The sequence below is a fragment of the Triticum aestivum genome, chromosome 4B (assembly GCF_018294505.1).
Source record: "Triticum aestivum cultivar Chinese Spring chromosome 4B, IWGSC CS RefSeq v2.1, whole genome shotgun sequence".
Lineage (NCBI taxonomy): Eukaryota > Viridiplantae > Streptophyta > Magnoliopsida > Poales > Poaceae > Triticum > Triticum aestivum.
The window spans coordinates 625,675,494-625,688,156 of NC_057804.1; the positions used below are offsets into that span (position 1 = coordinate 625,675,494).

A 12,663-nucleotide genomic window follows, 5' to 3' on the forward strand; every position below is an offset into this window, starting at 1 on the left:
GTCGAGTATCACGTCTCCATCAGACCACTGGTACCCAGTCTGAACCACGTGTCTCTCGCCTTCCTGCTGAAATAGGCTACGATTCTCCAGATCCTTACGTCGTAGACCCTCCATCAGCACAGAGTGAAGCCGTCCATTAGACTCCAACTCCACCTTCAACATGAATCCATGTAGCTGGCCGGGCTACCCTGCGCCCGGGCCGTTGACTCCAAGCTCTTATGTGGGCACTACCTTGAATCAACCCAGCGCCATAGTCTTGTCGAAACCGCACAAGCCCTTAGGCATGCATCACGTGTTTCCACGCCCCAGAAGTCGGACACCATCAACATCACACTCCTATGTCGTCGTCGCTGAAATCACCACCATCTTCTGTTTTGACCGACATCCATGTCAATCCATCAGATTGTCAAGTCTGACCCAACCGAAATTATCCGACTGCAATCATGCTCCACCCTGCGTCGTGTCCGTCCTGCACATCTCCATGCCTTGCTTAATGCCATGTGTATGCATGATTTTGCCACAACGCACTCCAGACTCCTCTGAGCCTTATACGCACGTCGCCTTCTCTGACCGCATGCACTTCATCTTGATCAACTTGGCTTCCTGCTACCCCTTCACGTATACCTAATTCTCCAGCAGATTATTCCTGTATATCTCTAGTGCAATACTTGAATATATAGCATAACCTGCCAAGTGAATCGATCACTTATGAATTTGCAGCTCCGCGTCATAATCCTGCTGCCATCATGTACACAATCCATGCCCAAAACAAAGAGCCAAAAGATAGCCTTATAGATATCCAAAACATGCGTACACTTACCAAAGAGACATGTACGAACTCCATCATCCATGACGCCTGGGTCTATACTCCCGTCCTTTTCCTTTGTTTTCTCCGACACATCCAATTGATACGATGGCCTGCATTGTTTTAAAAAAATCCCAACAAAAACTCATGTCAATCTGCTGCACACAACTCCAGCATGCACGCACGAGCCAGCCGAATTAGGACCTCGCCGCGTATTGCGCCCGAGCTGGCTCCTGGGTCAAGCTCCCCTGGTCCGCCGTCGCTCCCTCACTGGCCGAGCTGCGCTTGGGCAAGACTCATGTTGCGCTGTTACGTGGCCCTGCCTGGGCAAGACTCATGTCACTGGTGGCTGCACCGCTCGCCTGGGCGTCCACATCACGCACCCTGCTCTGGTTTTGATCGGAACCAATCCGATCAGACCTGCTGCTTGCGTAATCCTCCGCGCCGCCGCCGAGATCACCTGGTGCAAATTGATTTGCCTTCCGCTTCCGATCCCTTCTTGTACTCGCCGACTTCTGCTGCTTCAGAAAATTCCATCGATCGTCCTGGCTTTCCGTCCACTACCAACGAGATCGCTCCTGGTCGCCTGACAAACCACGTATCTCTGTTCCTAATGAACGACTTGGTGAATAGTCTGCGCAGTTTAATTTCGCTGTTTTTTTCATCATCCTCCCACCTTTGATTTTTTTTCATCATCCTCCCAACTCCGTTAACTCGCAACCCTCAAAAACCACCCCCACGCACGAACCACTCCCCTCCCTCTCCTCGCGCAAGCATCCTCTCCTCGTACCCTCGCAGCAGCTAGGGTTCCTGCGCCGCCGCCACGACCAGCCCAACGTCCTCCGGATCGTCGCCGCCCCTCTCCGGATCGCCGCCATCACCGCCGCGGATCGCCACCTTCGCCGTCGGAATCGCTGCCAACGTCTCGTCGCCCCGGATCACCGCCGTCGCCGGGCCATGGCGGTGGAGGTCGACAGCACCTGGAAGCGCGGGGCGGCGGCCTTCCTGGACGACCCCTTCGAGGTGCTGCAGGCGAAGCGGGGCCGGTGCTCACCGTCCGCCACCGCGGCCTCGGTTGCCGACCTCGGCATCAACATGCAGTTCGACCCCGTCGAGGCGCTCCAGTCCGTCTTCCCCGGCGCCGATCCGCAGGTACCCCCGCCGCCGCTCCGCACCTCTTTCTTTCATTCTTTCGGTTGATTGGTAGGTCGTGCGCAGACGTGTAGTAGAGCCCGCCGATTCAGTTCATCACAAGAACCATGCGAACTTGGTTACACCGCAAGAAAGATTGTGCCTTGAATCTTGAAACAAAATTTCTGTTGTCGATTCATATCCCCTTTCTTGAATTAGAATAGACTAAGAGTTCAGAGATTGATATCCATTTATTGCTGATACAAATAATCTTTATTTAGTTTACAAACATGTAATGAAATCTACACTACGAATAAGAAGACTGAAGGGTGTGCGGCAGCCCATGGCGGGCAAGGCGTGCTGCAGTGGGGTTATGGCAGCATTATGGTCATGAGAGAGCTAGCATGCTCATTGGTATAAATTAGTTACCCTCATGTGGGGTTATTTTTTATTCTAAGTATTAACATGCCTTCAAAATAATTCTGTAATAGGTATATAATTGCAGGTTGTTGTGTGAGCTGCACCTAAACTGTGAACTGAAACTGCAATGAATTACTTGAAACTTGGTGTCTTTATATTTGCCCCATTTGTTGAGGTTCAGTTTCACTAAAATGGACAGACCATGAGCTCCTTTAGGAACTTGTTGGGAAATGTCGCTTGTGTGGAGAGACTGAAATCTACACTACGAATAAGAAGACTGAAGGGTGTGCGGCAGCCCATGGCGGGCAAGGCGTGCTGCAGTGGGGTTATGGCAGCATTATGGTCATGAGAGAGCTAGCATGCTCATTGGTATAAATTAGTTACCCTCATGTGGGGTTATTTTTTATTCTAAGTATTAACATGCCTTCAAAATAATTCTTCAATAGGTATATAATTGCAGGTTGTTGTGTGAGCTGCACCTAAACTGAGAACTGAAACTGCAATGAATTACTTGAAACTTGGTGTCTTTATATTTGCCCCATTTGTTGAGGTTCAGTTTCACTAAAATGGACAGACCATGAGCTCCTTTAGGAACTTGTTGGGAAATGTCGCTTGTGTGGAGAGGCTGGAAATACGAAGACAAGTATGTGTTTGATTATTGTGAAGCTATTTAACATATTAGTGGTGTCAACGAGGGTAAGTCCAGGTTCCACATGTCAAGCTATATCAGTTTTTTCGCAAAGAAATTTCTCTTTATACAACAAGACAATACTTATTTGTGATTTTGCATGCCGTCGTGGAATTCTAGCGAACATGTCAATTTGTTCGTGATTTCGGACATACAGTATTTGGGTCCCTTGCTTGAGGAGACGTTGATAAGTTACTTCAGATATACATATGGACCGAACTAAATATGTATTTAGATATTATAAAAGTGTGTGTTGTCTTGCAATAGTTTTAACCCACTCAACTGTATTATAAATGTGCAAAAAAAAAAAAATCTGGCCCGGTGGCAAAGCAGAGTATTTAGCTAGGTGAGCTATAGACCAGGAGCTGGTGGGTGGCAGGGCAAGCACGCCGCTTCTCCTATCTGTCTCCAGAGAGGCGCGTGCGTCGAAAAATAAACATATCTGAGCCATGCGCCTTGCTTCTACTGGTTTCTATAGAGATTGGATCGCTTAGATTTTAGACTAGGCAGTTGCTATCGAGGTCGCCAAGGTGATCCTACAGCACTGTCATGGGGATTGTTCGTGATTCTATCTGGACAAGCGGTGGTGGTGATTGGCTGGGTGGTGGTGTTGCCTTGGGGAGAGACAAAGTGAAGGTAAAAGCAAGCAAGATCCGATGGTGCTGCCATGAGGATAGCCAAAGTCAAGACGTCGACTACAGACTCGTCGCAACAAACCTGGACGCTACGAGCCTGATTCATGGACCAATGGAGGGTCTTGACGCTGTTAGGGTTGGGAAAGGATGAATGTGGAGGGTGACATGCTTGGTTGAGTACCCCCTGGAAGATTGTGTCCTCCCCGTGGATCTGTCTGTGGCCATCGTAGAGGAGATTGTGGCCCTTCCCCAACGAGCAAGAACAATGTAGGCGGTAGCAGGAGGTAGGGGTGGATGCGGGGATGGATGTTGATGGTTGCTCGAGGTTGCGGTGTGGAAAGCCAAGAGCACGAAGTCGAAATCGGATAGGAGTTTGAGTTCTTGTTGGCCGCGGCTGGCTCCCCACTTTAGTGATGTATTTTTTTCCGTTTGTTGAAGTTCGGTTTGTTGAACCTAGAGTGCCACTCGCAACATGTTTCAGGTGACCCAGAAGTTCCCTTTCATCAACAGTTACAGAGTGTTTAGAGTTCCGAGCTCTGTCGTCGTCGGCAGCCTTGTGAAATGCCAACTGGTCGTCGCTTCTTTCAGTGGTAATTCTCGATTCTTTGCACCCTTACATGCAGATTCAGAGATGAGTGTCAAATTCTTCAGACAAGTTCTGAGACAGAGCAAGATCCTTACATACTACTTGTGTGCAGCTGACGGGAAACACGTAGATGTTACTGGACTGCAATTACCCGGCATGCTGGATGACATGTTTGCATACACAGGACCGCTCGGTGCGATTTTCAGCGAGGACTCTGTGAGCCTGCACCTTTGGGCTCCTACAACACAGGTTTGGCTTCTAAAGATGACGCATTTTACCATCTCAAGTGTCACCTCCGGTTCTGTACTATTCCCGCTTATATGTAAAATGTCCCCAATATATCTTGCAGGATGTGAGTGTGTGGTTCTTAGATGGTCCGCCGGCCCTGCTCTAGAGACAGTGCAGCTCAAGGAGTCAAATGGTGTTTGGAGCGTTACTTGACCAAGAGAGTGGGAAAACCGATAATATTTGTATGAAGTTGACGTGTATCATCCAACTAAGGCACAAATTCTGAAATGTTTAGCTGGTGACCTTTATGCTAGAGGGTATGTGGCTGCGCGTATTTCAGTTATGTAGTTCAGGGAGAGGAACTTTCCGCAGAAGAAAAAAGTTCAGGGAGAGGAAGAAACTAGCTTGTTGTTTATTTGATCAGCCTTTCTGCAAATGGAGCGTGGACCTGGTTGGTTGACATTAACAATGAAACATTGAAGCCAGCTTCCTGGGATGAATTGGCCGATGAGAAGCCAAAACTTGATTCCTGCTCTGACATAACCATCTACGAATTGCACATTCGTGATTTTAGGTAAATTGTGCTGCTTGATTTACACAACTAAAAATCTGGCAGGGTTTATGCATATTCATCTTTGGAACTTACCTGTCTGTTTCCTGTGCTTTTCAATTATAGTGCCCATGATGGCACAGTGGACATTGACTCTCGTGGAGGATTTCGTGCATTTGCAAACTAGGTCTCCAGAGTTGATTTACTAGATGTATTGCATTGCCTTTTTTCAACAGTATCTCATGCTGATCGCATTTTGGAACCTGTGGTACATGCCTCAGTAGGAATGTTTAACTCATGTGCATTTGTTGCCAAGCTTTCATTTTGCTGGCGTTGATGACATTAAGAGCAACTGGAAATTTTTCGGTAAGGAATTTTTTTCTCTTTATAAAAGGTGGTAAGGCACTTTTGACTTTTGCTAGATGTCTATCATTTTTTTGTTGGATAGCAATGAGTGACAACTACTTATAAGTACTTGGTTTAAACTGCACCTCTTCATTTTCGTCTCATTTACTTCAGATTGACTTATTTGGCTATACGGAACTTCATTTACTCTGGCAGATGAGTGTGAACTACTACCTCTCTCTCGGTTTACAGGGCATGCACGTATCTCCAGGTCGTCAATTTGACCAACCTAATATAAATCATATATTATAAAAAATATACCAACATAAACTTCAGAGTTTCTACTTTCAAAAGATATAATTTTTGTGTTATCTAGTTTATATTAGGGTGATAAAATTGGCAACCTAGGCATACGCGTAGGACTTGTAAACTGAAACGGAGGTAGTAGCAACATTCCCTCCAGGATCAGATATGCAACAAGCAGCAGTAGTAGCTATTTGGGAAGAGGACCCTTTTAATTGGGGGTATTCATTTCACACTTCTTTTTCCCTCAAACATTCCTGATACTAATGTATCATGGTGGTGTTAATATCGGAAAGTTAATTATGTTCTTGCGAGTAAAATATTCTTACATATGGCCATATTTATGCTAAAGGTATGACTCTGTGCTTTGGAAGGTTCCAAAAGGAAGCTATGCAAGTGATTTCATCAGGAAAGAGATGCAGAGGAGAGGAAGAGAGCCTCCCCAAGCTCTGTCTAGGCGATGCACGGGCGACGGCCATCCTTCCTGTTATTGCCTCCATGGATGACTGGTCATCCCCAGTACCCCCCCCCCTCACGTGCGCCACACTCTGGGATTAATGTCTGCTCCTTGGCTAGCATTTGCGTTTACCGATTCTCTGATTTCTCTCTACCGAAGAATCAAAGAAACAAGCAAGCTGAGTCTAACATATTTGTTTCGTAATAGTTGGAACTGGAAGAGGAAGCTCCAGTACAATTCAGATCTCTGCTCAAACCCTCAATCTCTCATGCATACATAACTGCTTATTGTGTGAATATTAGACGTTACTTGTGCATCATCTTCACCCTTTCCTAATTCAATATCTGTAAAAGTAGGCAAAGCTTCCTGTTATATGTGCTGTCTAGAAAATACTTGGCCAGTTCTTCCATAAGAAAGCTGAAGTTGGATATTAGGTGCTTTAACAAAGCTACTCCCTCCGTTCACTTTTATAAGTCATTTCAGACAACTCAAAATAAACTACTTTGCACATTGTCTGAAATGTCTTCAAGGCCTTATAAAAGTGAACAGAGGGAGAAATTCTTTTAAGCAATTACATTACCATTGTTAGATATATTATTCAGAGCTCACTAAAGTAGAAAGGTTCTGATGCTTTGACGGTACAGTTTCCTGAGCATGCTTCAACATCATTTGTTTTTGCATATCGTTAATCATGGGCTTTTCATGATTTTTTTTTCTGTTTTTAAAGACTGTCAAAGTACATGCTGCAAGATACTGTTGAGTTAATTAATTTCCTCGAGTCAGACGAAAATATGGAAACTGTCAAGGAGATGTCGAATGATGAATATATTCAGATACTAAGAGAGGTTCTAAAATGTGTTTTGGCAGGTTAGTCCTGATCGTGCTTATTTTTAAACCCGAAACGTTCTTTATCATTGGAGGGTTCTGTAATCCCATAATTGTGAAGTCAATTGCTTAATTTGATTGAGAGTACTTAAGTTAATGCACATGTTTATTTTTCTGGATCGTATCTTAACTGCTTGGACTCTTCATGTACACTAAATGTGAAACTCATTATGATTTGGAAGTGCCTGATAGCTTGTGACATAATTGATGTAGTTTATCAATCATGCAATTTGTTGTTCGCAACATGTACCAGATTTTGGTAATTTCCATTTCAATATTGTTTTTTGTTTTCATATATCCTAGATCATACTAAGATACTAAGAGATTCCTTACTGCATTAACATTGGCATCCATGGTTGCTTCTCTGTATATATGAAAAATGTAGATAAAATGTACATCCTCTAGCTCTCATGTGTTTTAGTCTCTCTTTTCTCTTTGTGATGTATCACCAATGGTGCGCGCCAGAGAGAGAGGGAGGGAGCGAGCGATGGAGAGGGAGAGGGAGAGGGGTCTAAATGATTGTATCCGTACCAGTTTCATGTTTCCATGCATGTCATTATACTCATAGAAAACAGTATCTTCATGTGGCAAGTATCTAATGCATATACATGAGTTATATTATTTATCGTATTCACATACTAATATATTCATGATTTTTTTGGCACTGTAGAGTGCTAACACGCTACATTGGAGAGAAAGCGTTGAGAGAATGCTTTGTTGGGATGATAGACATGAATAATCAATCCTCATTCCAAGGTTAGATTTGTGCTTCCTGCCCAGTTCTTTTTCACAAAGGACCAAGCCTCTTACTTTATCCATTTCTTAATTTTGTTCCTTCACAGAAAAACATTTTCTCATTTCAATCTTTCTCCATTTGGTATGAGTATGACACACGCTCTAGATTTTTTGACTATTCTTGGTTGATTAATTGTTGGTGTATTGCCTTCCACTTTGGATTATTATAAATCTTCTTGCTTAGGCTATGTGTACCATTCTGTCATGTGCCACCATTGATCTGAGCAAAATCAGTGTAGATGAACCGAGCTATTTTATTATAAGCTGTGTACAGAACTTCCTGGAAAGATAACCATGTAGTTATTGTTTTATGCCGTATATATTCAGATAGGTGAATTATCGCAAGTTGGTCCCGTATGTTAATAGGATTGCGCCAACCTAGAGCCTTTTCAGATCGTGCCAACTCTGTTTGGGGTTTCCTTCTACCTAATCAAGGCTTAGCCCAGTTTGTCTTGTCCTTATCTCCTTTTCTGTCATAAATTCTTCATCTATTCAAGAAGCTCATTTTTGTTAGTTGGAACAACTGAAAAAATCATACTCCCCCCGTTACTGTATATAAAGTCTAATTGTTTTTTCAAAGGTCAAACGAGTGCATGTTTGACCAAGTTTTTAGAAAATATATCGATATCCACTATACCAAGTTTATATCATTCGATCCGTCATGAAAAGTAGTTTTATATTTTATCTACTAGGTTTTTCAGATGTTGATATTTTATTCTATAATCTTGGTCAAACATTCGAATGGTTGACTTGGAGGATATCAATACACCTTATTTTCTGGAATGGAGGGAGTATCATTCTTGGTGTGACGGACAAACAGAAAGAAAGGTCCGCAAAGAGTGCACTCACAAAAGCCATGTACTGTAGGCCATGAGTGATTACCTTGAAAGCTTTCTCATCGAGGCCATAGTTCCAAACTATACCATCCTTTAAGAAACATTCAATCAGAATTGGAGGAAATGCCATCCATTGGGATTTTGAAGTTCTGAACTTTGATCTCTCTATTTGAATCATTGTTATTATTTTGTCTGTAGGCCATGGGCAAAGAATCTGGAGAGTGCCTAATGTTCCTCAACTTTTCTTATGTTCCAATTCACTATTAGTGTTGATCATCTTCAAAGAACAGAAAACGTATGACGGGATTAAGATTGTAATTTGTGCTCATATTTTTTTCCAAAATTCACTGCTTGATTAATTTTGTTGTAGAAGCTTGAGAGACAAAGATAGTAAATACATAGTAACTTTATATTGATTTAAGAGTAATAGCAACACACCTGCTTTTAACTATATATAAATATCTCTATATTGTATTATATTGTCCGTCAGCAAGCGAGCGTTTGAATTGTTGTTGATGTGCATTGTACATGGGCCTGGCCACTTGGATTGTGAGACGAGATCATCGACTAGATGCTTGTTTATTTTTCTTAATTTAACTTTGTGGAAGGTTGCGAGCCGAATGCGTCATCGACGAGGAGGTGAGTTTGGATTGGGACGGCGAAGATGAGAAGATAGTTGGGGAGGAAGAAGGCATAAAATCAACAATATCGTCTGGTGTGCGTGAGGATCCTAATGGTACATGTTTGCCGTGATCGTTGCTAACCTAATAAGATATGCGGTGGCGCAAGGTGGTGGCGGCAATGGGGCGGTTGTGCTGCATGTCCAAGGCTGCACTAGGGAGGCGCGAGCGGTGCCTCCCGCAAGATTCCATTGGGGCGACGCATGGGCGGTAGCCACCCCCAAGACCCTGTTAGCACAATTTCATAATAATATATTTATACTGATTGTTGTGCAAAATAGAACGCTATTGTTTGTAGTTATATTAGTTTATTTCCTCTATATACAATGACACATCTTATTGTGTGTCCAAGAGGAAGGAAAAATATATATTTCTAGGTGTGTTACTTACCTTTAAAAGGAATAACTCTAATAAGAAGTCCTGTTTTAGATGCCGAGTTGATGAAATTTGTTACCTAAGATATATGCGGTAATTTGTAATGAACCCAAATATCTTGTTTTCCTTCAAATAAATTATCCCTGGAAATATTTGTTTTGAGTAAATATTGCTTTATCGTAGGCATGTTGCAACCACTAACAAGTCCAGTCACCATCACATGTTTACTGCGTGGATTCCATATTTGTCACAATATTGGCATAATCAACATGTGTGAGTCATCTATAATCTACGAGATGGCCAAATGGATAAGATTATTTAACATGTTTACTGCGTGGATTCCACAAGTGTCACAATATTGTTTGTACACCTGAAATTTAACATGTAACTCTTGCAACTATTTCAAGAGCCCGTGGCAACGCACGGGCACTCTACTAGTCAAACTAATTTCTTTGGCAGCCTTCGGCATCACCACCTCTAGATCAATGACCGCAACCTCAAATTGAACCTTGCTCATGATATCACTTGTTAGAATAAGTCTGAGACTACCGTTGATCTACCAAGGATCAAGCTATCACACGAGGCATGACACCAAGATTTGCTAACGAGGTTCACCGATATGGATACATCCCCGGGGCCAGACTACGGGCGTTCCTCCTCATGACACCGCTACAATTCCGCACACTGGCCACCCAGGCGCCGGCACATGTCGCCGGTGCCCCCGCGTGCCTGTGCTATTATGTTGGCATAGGTTACATCCTATGTCTATCTCCGCTATATATGAGAGGCCTAGGATACAAGTGTCCTACTTGGACATGACTCCATACCCTATCTACACACATTCCAAAACCAAGTCCAACTATAACCTACCTTGTACAATAATATTCGACACAATTCTAATAGGCCTGACAGCTCGTTCCGGCGAGTTCGGGATAGGGTGGCAGCCCTCCCACTCAGCTTGTCCTCTCCGAGGTGTTTGGGCGGGGTGGCAGCCCCCATTCTTGCTCCTGGTGCTCGGCGTTCTGGTCTTTGGTATGTTCTGCGGTAGTGTGCTTGTGGCGGGTTGCCTGATATGGCTTGCGGCTGGTCTAGCTCGCTAGCGCTTGTTGGCGACGAGGTTGGTGGCTCCTGCATGGTGGTGACGCCGTCATCCCACAGGAGGTGTGTGGGCCAGTGGCAGTGCGGGCCGGCGATGCTTTGTCGTCGGTGGCATGGGGATGTGCTGTCAAGTCTGCTCTGAGCGAAAGTTTGCCCGGCTCTCGCCGGCCAGCGGTGGTGGCGCCTACGGGCGTCGTTTTCCATCTTGAAGGCGCTGCCGTGGGGTTTCTTCGACACGCTTCATTTCCGGAGCTAGTTCTTCGGGAGAAAGCCTAGATCCATTTGGGTCGGGCAATGACGTCGCCCCCGCAGCGTTTCCCCCTTTGGGGTGTTGCTTTGAAGACCGATGATCCTTCTGCGCGCTTCCCTTGGGCTGGACGTACACGGCATCACGGTTGGTAGGTCGCCAGCCGGTGATGCAAGGTGGGTGTGGCGTTGTGATCTGTGTGGCGACGACGTTGGAGGCGAGCAGAGTTGGTCGTGGCTTGCCCTTCTGATGTCGAAGGTTCGGTGTTCCAATGGGTGTGCCTATGTTGATTGCTGGCTGTGACAGAGAAGTCGAAACTGCGGGCGGCGGGGCCACTGCAGCAACGATGATTCCATGAGGGCGGTTTTCAGTGGACGGTGCTCTTTGGATCTTGCGTTGGACTAGGTCGATCCAAGGCTTGCAACTTTCTACTCTGAAACTCGTCAGCAAATCGGAGCTGTCATATCATCGACGCTTTGGTCGACTATTTGGCGTTTGTGGCGAGGTCATCCGTGAGTGCCCCATGTGGAGTTTGTAATCTTGGTTTTCACCGATTTTCCTCTGATTAACAGGCAACTCTCCTCTTCTTAATCAATGAAAATGGCAAATCTTTTGCCTTGTTTAAAAAAGCATCTCAATCGTTTTCTATGAATATATATTTGGGCTCGTTATTCAAGGGGTAAATGCATATGCCCAGTGACATTGTTCCTCAATTCCCGCTTGAGGCAAATGTACCCTATCCACGCAGAAGTTGTTCTTTCTTAAATATAGTGGAACCCGACTGTTTTTGCCGTCATAGGGTGGGCGGGGGAGAGGGTACGTTTCATGATAGCAGCATAAACTGATCATTTTGAAGAACATTTTGTGTCTAAAACAAGCGACGACCGATGATACGTCTCCAGCGTACATATAATTTTTGATTTTTCCATGTTGTTATATTATAATTCTTGGATGTTTTACAATTATTTTATAGCAACTTTATATCATTTTTTAGGACTAACCTATTGACATAGTGCCCAGTGCCAGTTGCTGTTTTTGCTTGTTTTTTACTTCGCAGAATATCCCTATCAAACTGAGTCCAAACGCAGCGAAAGTTTTTGAAGATTTTTTCTGGAATAGAAGACAACTTGGGAGCCAAGGAAGCACTTGTGGGGAGGGCCATGGGGCCCACAAGACACCAGGGCACGCCAGAGGCCCCTGGCGCGCCCTGATGGGTTGTGGGGCCCACGGGGGTCTCCTGCATCGCCTCTTTGCTCTATAAATAACCGAATATTCCAAAAACCCTAGGGAAGTCGACGGAACACAATTCCAGCTGCCACAAGTACCAGAACCACGAGATCCAATCTAACACAATCATATAATACGGAATGTTATAATTCGGTTCATACAGGTATGTTGACCGGCCGCCACGAGGAGGAAGTGTCCGGGCTTCAAAGCGATGTTCTAAAAGAACTGTCAAAGCTGCACGAGCGTGCCCGGAAAGCCATGAAGAATATGGCCAAGGCCTTATGGCCATCCGATGCCCCTCCAGAAAGCATGTAGGGGTTGGCAGACCTGTTCAAGGGTGCTCGGTGTCGCTTCGAGCTATGGAAGACGTCC

The 12,663-nt window shown here is 44.7% G+C and overlaps 1 protein-coding gene across 2 annotated transcripts; it reads left to right on the forward strand.

Moving 5' to 3' along the window:
* Positions 1–1,344: 1,344 nt before the first annotated feature.
* On the forward strand, positions 1,345–6,068 carry LOC123093682 (pullulanase 1, chloroplastic-like). Of its 2 annotated transcripts, XR_006445492.1 has the most exons (5): positions 1,345–1,957; positions 4,161–4,269; positions 4,378–4,514; positions 4,615–5,067; positions 5,170–6,068. XR_006445492.1 is itself a non-coding variant. In XM_044515693.1 (4 exons), the coding sequence occupies exons 1-4, from the start codon at positions 1,763–1,765 to the stop codon at positions 4,657–4,659; spliced, it is 486 nt and encodes a 161-aa protein (XP_044371628.1). In that variant the 5' UTR covers positions 1,345–1,762; the 3' UTR covers positions 4,660–6,068. The 2 variants fall into 2 exon arrangements, 1 of the variants encoding a protein (XP_044371628.1); XM_044515693.1 differs by having other exon boundaries at positions 4,615–6,068.
* The last annotated feature ends 6,595 nt before the right edge of the window (positions 6,069–12,663 follow it).

Coding starts and splice junctions, on each gene's coding strand:
- LOC123093682 (XM_044515693.1), top strand. CDS start 1,763: ATGGCGGTGGAGGTCGACAGCACCTGGAAGCGCGGGGCGGCGGCCTTC. Junction 1,958..4,160: donor TCCCCGGCGCCGATCCGCAG/GTACCCCCGCCG, acceptor AACATGTTTCAG/GTGACCCAGAAGTTCCCTTT. Junction 4,515..4,614: donor TTTGGGCTCCTACAACACAG/GTTTGGCTTCTA, acceptor TATATCTTGCAG/GATGTGAGTGTGTGGTTCTT.